At 41.5% G+C, this 19437-nt stretch overlaps 1 protein-coding gene across 3 annotated transcripts in view; it reads right to left on the bottom strand.

Moving 5' to 3' along the window:
- Positions 1 to 19437, bottom strand: part of FHOD3 (formin homology 2 domain containing 3) — a 633930-nt gene that overhangs the window by 168617 nt on the left and 445876 nt on the right. For 2 of the 3 annotated variants that reach the window (XM_006835080.1, XM_006835081.1), the window contains exon 11: positions 2804 to 2821. In XM_006835080.1, the coding sequence (XP_006835143.1) occupies positions 2804 to 2821 (18 nt within the window). Of the gene's footprint in view, positions 1 to 2339; positions 2438 to 2803; positions 2822 to 7887; positions 7905 to 19437 lie in introns of all 3 variants that reach the window. The other variant, XM_006835079.1, reaches the window with a different exon arrangement.

The raw sequence follows: 19437 nt of genomic DNA, 5'->3' as shown, positions 1-19437 counted from the left end.
CCCTGAAACCCTAGAGTTTCTATTTCCAGACCCCTTCAGGCGGGCCAATTTCTGCCAGAGTTGTTGTCAGAGAACCTTCCATCTTCAGAGGACTGGATTGAGATCACTCAGATATGTCATCACATACCTTTCTAACCTGAGGATTTATGTTAAACTCTAGTTTTGTCAAAACAGCAGCAATCTCTCAATAAGAACTGTGCTCAATAAGTAGGAATGCCTCTCAGCCATGCCCATTTGGGTCTAGACAGAGCTGTTTCCTTTCCTACCCTATATTTGGTGCTCTCCCTCCCTGCACATAAGGACAAGGACAACCCTGTTTCCCTGGGTGGTGGGCAGATCCGAGTGAGACCAGCCCTGTACCTAGTACACGTGAGCTGAAAATACCACCAGAATTAAGCCCAGCAGAGAGCCCAGCCCTGTACCTAGTACACGTGAGCTGAAAATACCACCAGAATTAAGAGCAGATCTTTCCCGCAATTTCAAGGCTTACCCCAGAGAACGAAGATCACCTATCTATGCATCAAGGTCAGTGAATGAGCACTTGCAAGATGAAGTCCTGGCCTACAGAGGAACTACCTAACTGCGATCTCTGACCAAGGGTGCCCTGGAGCAACAGTGTAGTCAGAGACATGTTCAAGAGAGGAAGACCTATGTACATAAAAATCCTAGGCAAAAACAGCATAACAGGTATGCCTCTGAAGGTTTCCCTTTCCAGGAAGAGTCTTCAATGTGCTCTGTAGGTACAGATCCATGTAGGTGTCTGAGGCTTAAGGATTAATGTGGGTGGGCAGTGCTTGCACTTTTCAGCACCTTTAGAGTGGTGCTGATGTATTTAAGGATGGTCTGCATAATTTCCTGTGGCTAATTTTAGCCCTACTTGGGACTTTCAACAGGGCCCCCTCTACCCAGAGCATCACCAACTAATGAATCACCACCTCAAACTAATGAATCATCACCCCCAATTAATGAATTACCACCCCCAATTGGGAAAGATCTGCATGGGCAAAGGGTTCTATTGAATGCTGGTTCTCTGTCCTTCTTTGTGTGGCTAATTCTCTGCCACTGGCTTATTCCTTTTTCTCTCTGTACACCCACCCAGCTGACTTTTTAACAGGAATTTCCAGAGGGAGTAAGCAATCTTTAGTTTGTCAGTTATCGTTATACCTTCCCTGGGCACTGTGTGAGCCTCAGTATCCGAGGGATCTGTTGGAGAACTGCTATACACACTGAAGGAGTCCTGGTGTGGCGCTGTGGGTTAATGCACCAGATTACAAAGCTGTTTGAACTGCAAGGTTGGCTGTTCAAGCTCACCAGCTGCTCCTCGGAAACCCTATACACTATGGGTCAGAACCGACTTGATGGCACTTAACAACAATATACACATTAATGGGCCCAGGACTGTTAATTGCAAGGTTGGCACTTGCAACTCACCAGTTGCTCCTCGGAAATTGACACGACAGCACTTAACAACATGTGCAATGACAGTATGGAATCAACTTAGAAAGATCTTACTTAATGCATCCGAGATCCTTTTGGGCTTGCTTGTTTGTAGGGAAAACACAAACAGTAAAAATGTCAACTTGCCATGATCAATCAATTGAGTGAAAGAAACCATTAAATTTTATGATTATTGTAGGTTAAAAATGAAAATTACCTATGATCAATTTTACACAGACTTCATTTTGGGAAGATATCTACAAAATTGAAAAGGTTCAGAGTATTTGTGTCTCTTTATATTGTCCAAGATAGAAAGAACACCCAGTGCTAAGGTGAGCAGAGGACAATAAACTCCTCAAAGGACTGAGTAGTTAGGTTAGTTTTTCTGGGTATGAAAACAAACGCTGAATTTTTTCTATGCTACATGAACTGAAAAATATACTTGTGTATATGGGTAAAAAATGAATCTGAGTCATGAATATAGTAACTACTAGGTTTGCAAAACTGTTTGGATGAGCCACATGGAATTAGTAGTGTTACATTGTTGAAAGGGCTAACGTTTTCTGAGCAGAGATGAATACCTTTTTAGTCACTGTGAATCTGACTGAATTAAAGCATTCAGGGAGTGGGGAAACAGTGAGGGGAAAACCCACTGGATGAATTTCCCATAAAGTGTGGTATAGGAAGGCAGTATTTGCATAAAAGTGCCATTCTCTAATGAAAGCATGCTCAGTTATTTCTACAGAACTAGTCACTATGGCTCTGTATACAGGGTAAGTAATGGTTTACCAGGACAACTTACAAGAAGGGAGGGGTTTACTACAAAGTGGCTGCAAACTATTGATTAAAAAAAGGTGCTTCAGGAACTTAGTGTGAGCCTAGGAGGGCCCAGCCCTCGGTACCTGTCCTCGCCCTGACAGGAAGCAGGGTCCTCTCTCTCTTCCTCTGAATTGGGCTCTGTAATTGGCTGCTCCTCTTCCTCTTCCTCCTCCTTCTCCTCCTCAACCCTGAGACAAGGCCAGGAAAAGAGAAATGCACATAGAGACAAGATGGAAAGCGAGATGAGCATTACAGACACACAGGAAGACAAAGAGAAATCTATACAGCTTGCTGAAATGAACAAAGCACACTAAATCTCTTAGGAGAGAGAGAGGATAGTTCTCAGATGGGACACTTTACAATGTGGCATGAAGATGCACTACCCAGCATGGGCCAAATTCCTCTGCCAAGACTGCAGGATGCCACAGTTCTGTCTCCTTTCAATACGAGCTTCTGGCCTTGGACAGGCCTCCTGGGTGGCTTTCCTCCTCCATCCAGAATCATCCAGTGAATGTTGCTGGTGGCAACCAGCTCCTACAGCAATCACAGAGTCCTCAAGTCTTTACTGAATCCCTTTTTGTGAGAATCCATTGAATTCAGGCCAATCTGGCATGGACTTCACATCCTTTGTGGTGAACACTTTCTCATTCTCAAGAAATGTGGCTTGGGGAGTTGCAAAGTTGGCTACTTGGACCAGGTTGACCCAATCTGTGCCACTTTGGGGATTTCTCCTGGGACCCTGAGAGATGACTAGCTGGAAGAACATCCGAAGTCTTAAGCTGCCTATGTCTTTCAGTGGAGGACAGTTATCTGTAAGGTCCATCTAAAGTCTTACAATTAATACATGAATTTAGAAAAGTCGCTAGATACAAGCCAAATATGTAAAGACACTGTGAGAAGGCTTGACACATAGTAGGCAAATCAGTATATTTTGGCTATTAACTATCAAAATCATCTTCCTCATCAATGTCTGTAGTGTCTTCTAAGGACATTTTTCTCAAACATCCCAAATAGACACTAAGGAAGAGGGTCCAGTAGTTTGCAAAGCATCCTCCCACTGACAGACAGCAATACTTTCCCTTTGCCAATGCCCACCTATATGAACTGTCTCTTTTTATATCTCTCTCTTCCAAGTAACTGTCCTACAGATATTTGAAGAGAGCTATCCTGACCTACATCCCAGGCTGTTTCCTATTTGGGTGGAGCAACTGAAGCAGCACAGGAGAAACCCCAAAGTGTTAAAAGGGTTTTTAGACCAGCCAAAGCAATATAATAGGTCTTCAATGGCCATCCACCATCATAAGGGTTTTCTCTAAAACTAATCACTTCTTTTTCTTTAATTAGTCAAACCCTGCCCCAAGGACTACAGAAACAATCATACATCTTTGATGGTCACTGAAAACCACCACCTGGGGAGATTAATGGTGCCAGCTGGAGTGAGACAGCTTGGCTAGGATGATCAACAGGGCCTTGACTAAACAGACACCAGAGTTCCTGAAATCCTCTATCTCATACCTCCTGAAATCACTATAAAAACTCCCTCCAGGAGACAGCTCTAGGAGATTTTCTACTCCCCTGTTTTCTTGAGTATTGATACTCAATATTAACACTTTCCTCCATCAGCGGTAAGTGATGAACTGTTTTTCAGTTAACACAATCGCAGATCCCACAATAAATTGTCACTTGACTTGTGTGTATCAGAACCTTGCTATCATGAGTGGCTGGTTAGGATCAAGGGCAAGCAGCATAGCAACTCAGAGTCAGCAGTTGGGAGGCCCAGTTCCAGGAGGTCCTGTGGTCACAGCTCTGACCTTGCCCTGCGAGGAGAAGGAAACGTCCTCTCCTACAGCACAGGACTGTCTGTTCTGAATTTTATGTAGAGTTTCAGCCTATGATAAAATCAGTACAATGGAGTGATTTTTTTTTTTTTTTTTAATGTAATAGTGTTTAAGAATGGAGGTTTAATCCAGACAATTTTGCATTTTCCCTAAGTTAGATTTTCTCTTAAAGTATAACTTAATTTTACTTATATTTGTGCTACGGAATTTTGGATGTTTGACTTTTGGCCTTCAAATACGTCTAGGGGTCTGACATGCATTTGGTTTGCTTATTTTTAATTGATCAACAGCAACTCCAGGGCTCAGGCTTGTTCTGAACCAGTCAGGTATTTTCCTTTCCATCATAAACAACCCTAGACTTCAGGTCATCCCTATTCACGTCGGAAAAGCAAACTAAAAGCCTCCAACCTGCCCAATTTTTCAGGGCACGGTTTTCATCAAAGCCAATGAAATTTTCTCAAGTTTGGGGTTCAATAACACATTTCTTAGGCTTCACAGAACAAACAAACAAACAAAAATTGGATGTTGCTGAGTTGGTTCAAAAGCACAAGACAAGCATTTAAAACAAAGTTAAATGGACCCAAGCAATCAGAATGAGAAGTAAAAAATAAAAGTGGGAGGAGGTATTTACAATACAGATAATGGATATAAACTCACCCGAAGACTATAGAACAGTGGATTTTTTTTTAAGGCAATAAAAAACAGCTATAAGAATGAAAAAAACTATATGAATATGTGAATGTGGCCAATAAACTTTTATGAAAAGATATTGAACCTCACTAGATATCAGGGAATTATAAATCAAGACCAAAGTGGGAGCCTATTTGTTTAACTACTTGGCAAACATTAAGGAGTCTGATAATAACAAATACTAAAGTAGACATATGAGAGGGACTTCAAAAAGTCCATGGGAAAACGGAACTGAAAAATAATGGACTTTTTCAATGAACTTCTTGAAATCCCCTTGGAGATCAACTGGCTCTTAAACATTACTGATTGTTGTTCTCGTTGTCAAGTTCCATTAAGTTGGTTCCACCTCATGGTGACCCAATTTGAACCACTGACCTGTGCTTAGCAGTCCAGTGATGATTGCACAGCACCACACCAGGACTCCAAATATTTATTGATTTTACCATTTTGGCAAAATAATTGGCACTATCCTAAGTTAAATATTCATATTCTTGCTAAGTGTCATCAAGTCAGTTCCAACTCACAGCAAACCTGTATAATGTTTTTGAGAGTGACCTGTGGGTTTGAATTGTCAACCTGGTGGTTACCAGTCTGGTACTAATCCTACAACCACACCAGGGCTCAAATTTTATATTACTGTTGTTGTTATTAAATGCCATCCAGCCAGTTTAGACTCATAGCTTTTCCAAGGAGCAGCTGATGGGTTTGAACCACCAACATTGTGGTCCAGTGGTCCAGCTAAGAACAACTGCCCTAGGTATATATCTAATAGTACTGGTGTGGTGATTTAGTACAAGCACTAGACTGCTAACCACAAGGTTGGTGATTCAAACCCACTAGCCACTCCTTGGAAATCCTATACCGAGTCGCTATGAGTTAGAACTGACTCGACAGCACTAAACAACAGTAACAACAGAGACACAGTTTACAATTGTCACAACTGGGAGGGAGAGATTCTTACTATTATCCAGTGGATGCATGCCAAGGATGCTTCTCAGCATCCTAAAATACACAGGGTCTCCCCACAACAAAGAATTATTTACTCTCCAATGTCAATAGTGCTGAACCTGAGAAACCCTCCCTATGATCTGAGAAGTAAACAAATACCAGGGTCTGAGTACAGCACTGTTCTTGACAGCATTATCTGTAATCGCCTGCCTGGAGTTGCTCCCTTTGTTTCTTCAAGAGACCCAGCCTGCAGGTTCATCTACTAAGTTCTTGCTACCTGTTGTAGTTATTTGGCACTGTTGACTTCACACTGGGCCAAATGCTGAGGCACTCACTATGGATGGTCAAAGAACAAGGTTGAACAGGATTTAGAGATGATCTGTCTAATCTCCCCAGATTACGGATAAGGAGAGGGCAAGGTCATACATGACTTGCTAGTCCCCTAATGTCCAGCCCAGTGTCCTTTCTACCATGCCAGGCTACCCATGCAACTGAAACAGAATCTAAACCAGTTTTATCACTGATTCGTTCCTTCTAAGCAATAGTCTTCTGAGGCTGCTTCTTTGTCCTCACACAGACAAATGCTGCCATGTGCACAGCATACTAGGGCAAAAAGACAAGGCTCAGGGGTCTATTCACCTCAGATCTGCCTGGTGGCCACAAGGGTCAAGGGTTTCAGTCTCTTGGCATTTGTGACAACTGGTTAGAAATCATGGTCTTAAGGTTTAGATAACACATAGATATATTAATGCCCCATTTAATTCTATAAAACAGAATTATAACTAGATGAATAAAATACTCTGTAGAAATATTTTGATAAATTTAAGGCAATCACGTGCTCCTTGGGCTCTGTTTGTATGGGTAATTGCTTGGCGCTCAGGAACACTAAGTTGCAGCTTGAATTTAGCTTCATAGTGACTCACATTTTCTGTTAATGTTAGGTTGTTTCTAGGTTACCAGGGGCTCAAGACAAGATTAGAAAATGTCCAATTAATGATCTTAATCAGTTAAGACAAATTCCTGATGAACTGAAGCAATGGTTTCATTTAAAAAGTTTTGTTATCCATCAAATAACAAAACAATGCTCCCCTCAAAGATTTTTACCAGCCAAGAGAATGAAAAGACATCTACCAGAGCTCAGCTGTTGCTCTGATGTTTCCATGGTGAGAACCCAAAGTTAGACAGGAAAGTATTTATTATGCCTCTAGCAAAGTCAAATTTAGCAGGAATATAAAGTATAGCCCACGGATATCAAATTGGCCCCCAAAGCTGGATTACTGTCCAGGACCAAATACATAAGTCATTATTTTATTGTTGTTTTAGAATAACATACCACTAAAGTTAGCATATTGTTTTTTCTGAAAATACAGAGTGGTTTAATGAAATGGAATTCAAGTTTGTAGAGTACAAGCATCAGTAGGAAAAAATACAATCAGTATCTGGGCTGTAGGTTTCTTCTAATGTAAAGGCAAATAAACCCAGTGATAACTATAGATGAAGAAATATCTCAATATGGTATATGTGCCTTGATTATACATTTTTGAAAAACTTTAGTTTAAGCAACGAATCCTGATGTGGCACTGTAGGATAAGCACTCGAACACAAGGTCTGTTTGAACTGCAAGGTTTTCAGTTCAAATCCACCAGCAACTCCTTGAAAACCCTATACAAAAAAGAGTAAGCAAGTTGTTTGCTGGGAAGCCATCAAGGCAACCAATCAAGTCCCTTTAGGACAATACCCCCCTCTAAGACTGAAACTCAAAGGGAACAACCTGAGCAGGCATGTAAGCTTGCTGGCAACCACATTGGTCTACGAGTGAGTGGAAGAGGGGGAAAGGCAGCAATGAAGAAATGGGACTGAGTTCAACCATGTCCCATAGACTCCTGTTAACCTGGAGATGAGAGAAAAGAGGAAGAGCTGGTTAGTCTGATGTATGGTGAGACCTGGGGGACACCTGAGCCCATAGACAAGTACAGAGGGCTGGAGCTGAGATTGAAGCATCCAATGGATATGAAGTTAGGGGAGATGCACAAGAACACCCAAAATTGCAGATAGTAACCATTTGACCTAGCCTCGGTGGCTTGATAAGCAGAACTCAACTAGAGGAAGATAAAACAAAAAAATTTTTGACAAAGAAGCGACGGTAAATTGCTACAATTTGATGAACTTGACCTATACTCATGGTGGTAGTGACCCTAAATACCAACAGAGAGGGAAGGAGTCTTCACATCAAGTATCAATGCTATCCCCTCTGTACACAGGGTAGATAGGCACGGGCAACTTAAACATTGGCTACCTAAAATGAGGGAGCAATAAAGGCACGAAGTGACTGGCTTACAAGGTTTCAAGAAGGAGTTTAGTTTAAGAGGGTGGGGGGAAAGAATGAGTCCCCACTGAAAAGTTTTCTTCTTGTCTAGATGGGTCTGGTGGGAAGAGATGGGGACAAGATTCTTATGATTCAATAGTGAGTAACTGCTATCATGACTAATTGTGACTGTCACAATTATAAAGGTAGAAGTTATAACAAAAACAGGGAAGTAGTTAATCTGACAGTCCAGAAACAAAGGACCCTAGGACCATCAAGTGAGAAAAGCACAAGTAGAATGCAAGACCTTATCCAGAGAAGCAGTGACACCAGAGACGGAGGCAGAGATGGGGACATGGAGAGAGGGAGCCGCTGAGGACTTTAGATTCATGGGAAGAGAGGGACTAAGAGCTGGCAGCCAGGAGGCAGACTTGCAGAATTTGCCCTTTGGTGGTGTAAATTATTATATATGCCTGAGTGTTTAAAGAAGAAAGAGAAAAAAAAAAAAGAAAAAAAAGAGCTAAAATGAATAGAGAGAAATACTGTTAACTGATAGTACATGGAGGGGATTATAATCATTGTAATGAAACAAAGTATATGACTTGTTGAATGTAAAACTGATGATCTGCCCTGTAAACTTTTACTTAATCCACAATAAAAAATTTAAAAAGACAAAAACAAACAAAAGAAAACACCGTATACAGTGTCACCCTGAGTGGAATTGACTGGACTGCACTTAACAAAACAAGCAGTGGATACCAGTTAATTGTTTTAAATGTCTCTCAGAATTCCGAGAGAGCAGAATAGCTAGGCAGACTGCAATTCTCCTAAGAACTGCTGGGAAGAGCAGGGATCTTGTGAACAATTCCAGGCTGAGGTTTCTGGAATATGCGATGGGAGAAGAAAACAACTCTGTCCTGGGTCTGCTCTGCCTTGGTCCTGAGAGCTTGGTCAATTCAGAACCCTCCTGGAGGCTTCTTCTCTCACCAATAAAGTAAAAATAGAATGGGAGTTTCCAGCTCTGATGGTCTGTTATAGCTATAGAAACAAAATTGTGTGGGCATTAAACATGTTTTCCTGCTTACCGAAGTTATATGAGTACTAGTCTAATATGTTTTTTTCTTGTCAACTGTGCTTTTACATGTTTCACATAATGGCACTTCTAATTCACTCACATTCTAGTGTCCATGGTTTTGACAAATGGGAAGAGTAAGATATTAAAGTGTGAAATACCCCTAGTTGGGAATGAAAGAGATACTATCTGTGCATATTTAAGAAGCAGATATCAAGCAGACCAGCCTGAAGCAGCTAAAGGAACAGAAGATACTTCTTAAAGGAACCACCAGCAGGAAAAATAAAAAACAATAATGGCAGTCTGACTGACTACTACAAGAACAAGCCAGTTGTTCACTGGGGAGCCATCAAGGCAAACCATCAAGTCCCCTCAGGGTACAACCCATTCCAAACCTGAGACTCAAAGGGAATGCATGAGCAGGCATGTAATCTTGCTAGTGACCACACTGGCCTACCGATAAGGGGAAGTGGGGAAAAAACAGCAATGAAGCTGTCGGCTAAGTTCCACCACGTTCAATACACTTCTGTCAACCTGGATCAAGACCTGGTTGGCAAGCAGTATAGCGAGACCTGGGAACTCCTGAGCCCACGGACATGGACATAGTCACAGAGGACTAAAGTGGAGAGTCAAGAGTCCAGTTGATATGAAGGAAAGGGAGGTACACAAGAAAGTCCATACTTGCAGATAGTACCCACTTGATCTGGCTTCAATGGCTGGATGATCAGAACTCAACTAGAACAAGGAAGAAGAGGGAAAAAGTATAATCTGCTACAGTTTGATAAACTTGACCTATACTTACGTATGCAGTAGCTCAAAAGAGGGAATGAATCTTTACAGCAAGGATCATTCTCACCCTCTCTGTACACTGGGTTGACAGGAATGGGCAACTTAGACACTGGACACCCAAAATGGGGGGGGAGGGCAACAAAAGCATAAAGTGACTGGCTTCCAAAGTTTCAAGAGGGGGCTTAGTTTCAGAGGGTGCGGGGGAAGGTAGAATCTCTACTGAGTGGTTTCCAACCTGTCTAGATGGGACTGGTGAAAGAGAGATGGGGATAAGACTCTTGTGGTTCAATAGTGAATAATTGTTATCAGGACTGATTGTGAATGTTGAAAATGTAACAGTAAATGTTTTGTAACAAAAGGAGGGGAGTGGTTGATCTTGCAGTCCAGGACCCTGGGACCATCAAGGGAGAAGAGCAGAGTGTGGGACCCTATCCAGAGAAGCAGTGATGCCAGAGATGGAGGCAGAGATGATGACATGGAGAGAAGGAGCAGCTGGGGACTCTCAACTGAAGGAGGGAGAGGGGCTGTGTGCTGGCAGCTGGGAAGTTTGTTTGAATATTTATATATTCCTGAGTGCTTTGGTGTACATACAAAAAGCAAAAAGAGAGAGAGATTGGAAGCAAATGTTGTTGAATGATGATGCATGGAGATTGTAATCATTGCAATGAAATGAAATATGATAGGATGAATGTAAAGCTGATGCTCTCCCATGTAAACTATCACTCAATTCACAATAAAAACATAAATTTTTTTTAAAAAAGAAGAAGATGTCAAATGTTCATCACCATGAATAAAGAGACCAAATATGTTTCAACGTTTTAGTGTGTAGGAATCTCTAACTCATGATTCAGTTTGATTCTGGAACTTCTAATTGCCTTTTCATATGCATTGGACTTCACCACACCACAACCAACTCAATATGGTAATAAAGTATAGGATAATTGACATTTACAGATAAACACCAAATCTTACATTTCAGCCAAGGTTCTTCACACCAACCTCATAGTCTATTTTCTACCCCCTCAAATCATGCCTCCAAATTACCAGCGGTGACCACATGACTTGTTTGGGTAGTATTTATTTTCTATTTCGCTGACCATCTGCTGGTGGAGATACAATGAGGAACAAATTGTATTAAATGGTGGTAACGTTATTGTGGGTTAAGTACCGTTGAGTAGATTCCAACTCACAGTGACCCTGTATAGGGTTTCTGAGGAGTAGCTGGTGGGTTTGAACTGCTGACCTTGTAGTTTGCAGTTCAGTGCTGATCCTACAGCACCCCACCAGGAGTCCCAGGAAGAGAAAAAAGGACAGCAATGGGCTTGGATTATCTCCTGAAATCATCATCAATGGAACTAAATGCTTATCTGAAATCCACACGTTGTCCTGCAGTCTCAGTTTCCACTGGGTCCCAAACAGGTGTAGGCTTAGCTTGGTCTAGAAAGATGGACCTTCAAGATCAGTAGCAAGAGCCACTGATTCTTTCTCAATGTGTGACTCAAACCTTCCACAGTTCTCCAGGGCTAATGGCAACCAGTGATTCTCACTCTCAAGATATATCAATAGATATATTGTTTGTTTGTTTTTAACGTGAATACACAGGCTTGATCTTCAAAAAAGTCTATTAGACTGTTCAGGGGTAGAATTCCAAGGATAAGTAACTTTAGATATGTTACAGGGTTGAGAACCGCAGCCTGATCTAAGCTTTCTTGGTAGTTCTGCAGAAACAACCACTGGCTTCTGCTCTCCCTCACCTCCAATCTTTACCCACTGGGTAGTCAGGCACTTCTTCAAATGTGCACAGCTGACCCCAGCATGCCAAACCAGTACCAGATTCTGTGCAGGACCAGACCCTGCTGACTGCAACTCAACTTCCCTTCTCCAGGCAGCCTCTCAGCCCATGCACATGCTGTAGTCTTGCCTCTCGACTTCAAAGTTAATGACGCAGGCACAACAAGCCTTCCTCCCTTTGCCACTGAATATGGTATTCCCTCAGTCTGGGATGTTCTTCTCCCACTCTCCCAAAACCCACTCTTTTCTTCCTTCAGGATTCAGCCTCAATGCCAGAGAGTTTCTCAGACAACCTCATCCCACTATTTTCTTTATTAAGGAATTTCCAGAATTTAATATGCAATTGCAGGAATCTATTTGAACTACAAGGTTGGTGGTTCAAGCTCATCAGCTGCTCCTTGGAAACCCTATAGAGAGTCATTATGATCTGGAACCAACTTCACAGCACTTAACAACAACAACAATACTTCCTTTGAAAAAAGTATAAATATTACTGATCAAGTTGAGTCCTCTTTGACTAGACATAACTACTGTTATAAAGTTGGTGGATAAATTTCCAGAATGTAAAAATAATATACAAATATATTATTTAAAAATCTTTTTAGATACAGAAATTGATAAGACAATTACTTCACTTGTAATAGGAAAGAATTGGGATTCAACTAGATAAAGAAAAGACAGCATACCTGTGCGAGTGAATGAAGTCAGCAGTCAGATGTAGGAACTTCGGGTATAGCTCATTTAAAAAATTTTCAATTGCACAGGTATGCCATGATTTCTTTATCTAGCAGAACCCCAATCTTTCCTATTACAGGTGAAGTTAATGACTATTCTTACACAAACCCTTGGTGCAAGTTCTCAAGGGCATCTATTTATATCACTGTCATTCCCTGTCATACAGCCCTGTTTGCAACCCTCAAAAGCCCTTGGCCAATGCTATAAATATTTACTTGCTGTGATGTTTATTTGCACATTGTCTTTCTCATCAAGTAGGTTGCAAGTTATAAGAACCATGTCCACCATTGTATCCCCAGTATCAAGAATATAAGAAAATATGAGTTGGATAAATACATAAATGAATGGAGCTCATATTCTCCCATGAGCTAGGTTTCCTGCCTCATCAAACCCAGGTCAATAACTGTAAGGTCAAATCTCATATAAAATATCAATAATGACTAAGACGTCTCCTCATGTAAGGTTACTCTGAATTACGAGGGGGCTTCAAGAAGTTAATGGAAAATGGAATTAAATATAACAGAACTTTTCTCTGAACCACTTGAAGCCACCTTGTACATGCTCAATACTAGAGGTTTCTTCTGTAGAGATGTGGTGGCTTGCTCATATAATTGTAGCTACGAGCAATTGTGAAATATGGACCCAAACCCTGGCCACATAACAACATAAAGGTATTCTCAAAGGTACTTTATCTTTGTTTCACCGATTTTCTCCACATTCATGATAAATATTATTTACCCTTCTACTTGAGGGTATTTAACAACAACCCTTCTACTTGGAAGGCAATTTTACAAAACTTGTTGTAGGTGAAAAAAAACAGAAAAATATCCTCTCAAGTAACACGCTTTATAAGTAATGACTTTCTGACTTTTTTTGTGTTTTACCTCGGAAGGCTTGCCACTGGCATACAGCCATACAGTAACCACCACACGCACCCACCCACCACTAGCTCCCACCCCCTCCCACCCCCAGTCCAGGAACCCTGAGAGACATACCTGACTGGCCACTTCCTTGTGGAGCTCCTCTCTGGTCAGGTTTTAATGTCATGTTTATGAAAGCAGAACTACATGGCTGAGGAAACTAAACCCTCAGGCATGATATTACTTCTCTGAGGCAATGTGAATACTGTAATTGAGTATTCATAAAGTGTGAGGTAATTGTCTCTGAATTCCTCGCTAAGTTACTATGTCTTCAGGAAAAATGCTCCACCAGAATGATCAAAAGGCACTGAAGCTGTCCATATCTGTCCCAAAAGTGCCCCAGTCTCTTCCAGTTCTGCAGGGCTTTCCCTGGGACAGCTGCCTCCACTCGTTTATTCTATTTAACACCTTACAGACCTCACTTATTTAATCATCACAAGAATGTATGAGGTAGGTACATTCACAGATGAGGAACCGAGGCACAGAGAGGTTAAGAAGACTGCCCAGGGTCAAACAGCTAATACACCAGGATTTGAACCAAGGTAGCCAGCTCCAGTGTCCATGGCTAAACCACTATACTATGTTGCCACTGCCTATGATAATTCTTTTATGACTGGAAAAAAAGATTTTTAAAAGCCTATTCTCTAAGGACTGAGAGAGGAAAAAAAAAATCCTTTCAGATTCTTTGCTGAACACCAATAGCTTTTTTCACTGTAATCTATGTGCCCAGATTGTCCACCAACTCTTACCCATTGCCCCTACAGTATCCAGGCCTGTACTCCAAAGCCATCACATACACTAGGAGGAGACTTGATGACACATTAGTATAGGGCACGTGAGACATATCTGGACCACAACTATGTTGTTGTTGTTAAGTGCTGTTGAGCTGGTTCTGACCTATAACAACACTTTACAGGGTTTTCAAGGAGTGGCTAGTAAGCTTGAACCAGCGACCTTATGGTTCAAACCAACTTTGCAGTCCAGCACATTAACCCACAGTGCTACATCAGGACTCAAGGCCACAACTATAGTCCATGTTAATTTGGACTACAGGTTCTGAAAGGAAGGTGTAAGCTACCCCACATCCAAATAGTAACAACCAGTAACTTGAAACCTTATATAAAGATCAGAAAATAGAATATACTTTTTCAGATCTGAGAACAGAATTACATATATACGTTTGTCTTTTTTTTTTTTCCTCTCCCAGAACTTGACCCATTCACTTCTCTGCTCACTCTACTTTACTTTACTGTGTTCCAGGACATAAGCCTTGATCACCACCTACGTGTATGACTTTGAACTCCACATCTGGGTTCCAGAGTGCCTATCCAGTTGACAATGGGAATTTTGATTTAACCATTGACACCTCAAACTTAAAACTTCCAAAGTTTAGTGAGTCTGGGTCAACAACTGCCTGGGAATCAATTTAGATACCTTTTATTTTTCTGTTGTGCAGAGGGTCGTTATGAGTCGGTACTGACTCAATGGCACCTAACAACAACAACGACAACATATAAACGGTCCTGCAAACGGTGTATTCCCTACATCGTATGACCTCCTCCTAGTCTCCATTCTCCTGATCTCAACACTTCTCCCTAAAACGGATGCCATGGCCCCTCATAGCAGTTTGCTCTCTTCCAACCATCCTCCTGGCTGCTCCCAGAGAGGGCTTACTGAAACACAACTCTGATCTTACTTCTTCGCTTAAAATGCAGCAGTACTGTACCTCAGCTTTAAAGATACAGTCTACCCACATCAACACAAGATTCGACAATCTTAGGATATCATCAGTATCTACACTAAGCCTTCCTTTTCCACTCATGTTACCTCCAATGGTTTGCAGATCCTGGAAAATAAAATGCTACTGCATATATTAAACCCTTCCCCCATAGGAATGCCCTTGTGCCACTTTTTCTAATTCTTGCTCATCCTTTAAAACATACCTAAAGCATCACTCAATACACAAACATTCACAAAGCAGCATTTCCCCAACTCAACACCATCTAAATGTCATTCTATTATTCCCCTCAGAACTGTACAGGAGACAATGATGGAGCTGAAAGGGCATCAGAAACCAACAGTTCATTAAATGTTCTCCCAGACTTTAAAAACCCGAGTCCTCACTATGCATAACCACATGAGGAACTTGGGTTATACAACCAAAACTCAGCCCCCCAAAATAGTTATCAAGTTAATTCTGATTCATGGTGACCCCATGTGTTTCAGATAAGAACTGCACTCCACAGGGTTTTCAGTGGTTGTGATCTTCCAAAGGAGATCACCAATAGTTTCTTCTAAGGCACCACAGGGTAGATTTAAAGGGTCAACCCTGTAATCATTTGTGCCATCCTGTGATTCTGATTTATATAATAGAGGGACAGTACATGTGTATTTCCTTCCAGTCTGGATTTTAGTATTAAAGTTCAGCAACATACACACATATGTATGTATGTTTACAAAAGATGTAATTATGTATATACAGTATGTATTCTTGTTGTTGTTATGTGTCAAGGAGACAGTTCCGACTCATAAGGACCCTGTACAGGGTTTCTGAGGCTGTAAATCTTTATGGGAGCAGAAAGCCTTATCTTTCTACCATGGAACAGCTGGTAGTTTCGAACTATGCAATAAAAATATTTTTTAATTTTATCAATTTCTTCACAATCCCTTTGGAGAAATGCAATTCAGACAAAGTCCAAACCTTTAAACAAATCTACAATCTGGTCCCAATGAATCTTTGAGAAATCAGGAATCTTGCCACAGAATCAGAAGAGCATACCTCACTGCATCTCTGTCTTTATGTAATGCAAGTCCCCCCATTTCTGAGTCCTCTCCCCTCTAGCTCCTCTACTCTATCCCAGGAAGCCAGAAACAGGCTCTAGGGCATTTGCTGTATGAATCACTGACTCTATCCCAATCATACCTGATCACAACCCTTGTCAGTGAATCCCATTTGTAATAACTCATTTATCATTAGTAGTTAAAAATCATCCCAAGCAGCTACTTGCTGCTCATCCTATCAGTGGTTGTTAATATGATTCTTGTGAAATCCTCCAGCATGTTTATACCAGTGTACAAAACATTCTCTCCAATGCATGTCCATATTTATTTAACAATTACCTTCTTTAATAGAACAATATCCGGGAAAGCTCCAGGGCAGGCAGTGTCGGTAAGGATAATAATAGCCACACTGGGCCCAGCACTCTCCATCTCTCTTAACCCTCCCACCACTTATTAAAGAGGTATCATGATCCTGAGTTTTCAAGTGAGAACACTGAGGTCAAAACGAGGCAGGAAGTTTAGTTTGTGGTTCTGAAGACCACGCATATACTCTCAACCTTGGCTCCTTTACCGAAAACAGTCAGACCTTCCTCCAGAAGCCAGGGCTCAGCAGGTCTCCTGAGTTCTAGAATTTGTAGGTTCAAATGGATTACGAAGGACCCACTATACTCATCTTTTTCTTTTTGCTACCAAATCCATTGTCCATAACCAGCTACTTCCAACTAATAGAGAGGCAGATTCACGCTGGTGTTTTACTTTAGACTGAATTCTGGAACCACTGAATAAACTGCTGTGGACAAGTGTGGGCAGTGCACCGATCCAGAGTTTTAGCATTCAAATGAGCCTCAGTCTGCAACTGGTCTGTAGGGCTTGGGACACTGACTATGTGGCCCTTCACAGAGAAAGTCTGCCAGTCCCCGTCTTAGAAGCATATGGCTGTGTGGTAGTGTGACTGAGCGTCTAAGACTCCAGATTCAGAAGTACACCGCTATTGTCTGCACCATCCACTCCCTAACCAGCTGTCATCATGCACTGTCCCGCCAAGTCACTCTTCCATTCATGTAGAATACACACATGACTGAGAGCTGCAAGGCACAACTGCTAGCATAACCGACTGAATGAAGTCCAAAACTACCTCTATAGGTTGGAATGTTGTGTGGAAATCAGTAGGATGAAATTTACAGTTTACATGTTAAGTCCCATGTGACGTTCAAATAGAAACACTGTGGGTTAATGTGCTGAGTTGCAAGGTCAGTTTGAACCACAAGGTTGGCGGATCAAGCTCACCAGCCACTTGGAAACTCTATACAGGGTCATTATGAGTCAGAACCAACTGGATGGCACTTAACAACAACAACAAATATAAAACTTCAAAGAGAAGTTGCAAAGGAAAAAACTCCAAGTCTCTCTAAACACTTAACCCTGTTAGACCATGTGCTTTCATTCTCAGTAGGATTAATAACAAGACACTGAACTCAGATAGTTTGCTTTTAGTTCTTAAGAGGTAGACCTCCACACTGAACATCTGCCAAGTAAGGTACAAGTTTATTGGTTATGTGTACCCTAAAAAGAAAGAAATGCAAATCTTGCACAATGAGTATGTTCAGGAGTGGGTGGTTGGGTATGTTTTGTATGCTTTGGACAGTGAGAGGCAACGACCAAAGATATGGGTTTAGACTACTGCTCACCACTCCCCAAGTTCTGCAATTCAATCTGTACGTCACTGGTTACATGAGAATAAAAGGCATTTGCCCTGCCTAGACCCCACAGAGGATAGCTTTGAGAACTAATTCAAATGATGCACAAAGGGTTGAGTTTAGCGTGCTACATACATTTTAAAACTCCTCTTAACTCCTAATGTATTTTTAGTTTCCTTTCAAAAGTGTTGGCATTAATTGGGTCATAGAGTTTAAAAACCCAGCCTAAAATTCCTCTTCTGTGGCATACGCTACCTACAAATTAGTAGTGAGTACGGCCAGAATATTCACATAGCATAAATGCAATCTAGGGCAGGCATGCTTCTGTGTTTCGGGTCTATAGGGAAACGTAGCACAATGAGCTACTTGATTCTCTGGTCCTATTTTAAGGCACAGATGTTGAGCAGGTGACTAAGCTATGCACGCGGGGATCATTTCCCATTTTGCTTCTCGTCACCCTTTCCTTCTATCTCATTCCCACCTCTGCCAAAATTGTACTGTCACTTTGGGGCCACAGGGCAAAAATTCCTCAAAGAGATTTCATGGCTGAAGCCACTTCATAATCATCAATCTTGAAGTTGTTATCTGTCTTTACAAGCTGGAAGGTGTATTGTTCTCAGATAAACACTACTAAATTTATGATACAGTAACAATTTAGGTAAAATGAAAGAAAATTGGTCCTATTTGAAAACAGAAAAAATAACAGCATTCAGAGCAGAAGGGCCTCCAGTCCCAGAATCCACCAGGCCCAGCACCTCAGAATTGTGACCTGTGTCCAGGGGGTGGTTCGCTCTACTCTTGTTGGTCTTGTCAATCTGGAAGACCACAAAGTATTGGCACCTGAGCTCACAAGGTAGCTCAGAGCATAATGGCAAGAAACAGACCAGGAGCAAACATGAAACAAGTCAGACAAAACAAGAGACTATCAGCTGCTCCTGATGGTCCACCTAAACTCCTACCCTTCAACATCTTTGGTGGTTTGAAATACAGACTTTTCAGTCCACTGTGTACAGTTTCTTCAGCCCTTTGCACACACTAACATCTCCATATTAATTTCGTAAGCCATTGGCTGGGAACAATCCTAAAAGAAGGCTCCCTACAGTGAGTCTGAGTGTTTTTAAGATCCCAGATCACTAAGTGCAGTTTTCATGGTAGAAGTTCTCATTCCTAAATCTGTTTAGAAATTTAGTGCTTCTTTTCACTAAAAGGGACTTTATTAGACACAAATGCTCAGAAAACCTGAAGATGGAGGATCCCTGGGCAAAGAAGAGTTTCAGTGTCTCTAAGACCAACACCCTTCTGTCCTCTGAGATAAGAGGCACCCAAAGGTGTAGGCTGGCTAAGGCTCAAGTGATTCTGTGTGTACTTCTCAGAGCAGTTCTTGGGGGTGGTAATAGGTGGGGATCGGGGGACTGTCTCACTATGGATGTAGAGGAAGGCGCTCTTTCTTAAGTCTATTCAACTTGTTCTGAGTAATTTTCTTTTTCATCAATTGGCTTCTTGACCTAAACTGGATCTTCAAAATGGGGGCATCTCTCCATACAAATATCCTGACAGCTGCTTTCATTCTGCTGACAACAGGAAGTAGAGCACCCTGGTGCCTCAGCCAGGCCTC

The sequence above is a fragment of the Chrysochloris asiatica genome, unplaced genomic scaffold, assembly GCF_000296735.1.
Source record: "Chrysochloris asiatica unplaced genomic scaffold, ChrAsi1.0 scaffold00015, whole genome shotgun sequence".
Taxonomy (NCBI): Eukaryota; Metazoa; Chordata; class Mammalia; order Afrosoricida; family Chrysochloridae; genus Chrysochloris; species Chrysochloris asiatica.
Note: the sequence above shows the minus strand (reverse complement) of the source record. Positions and strands in the feature narration are given on the sequence as shown.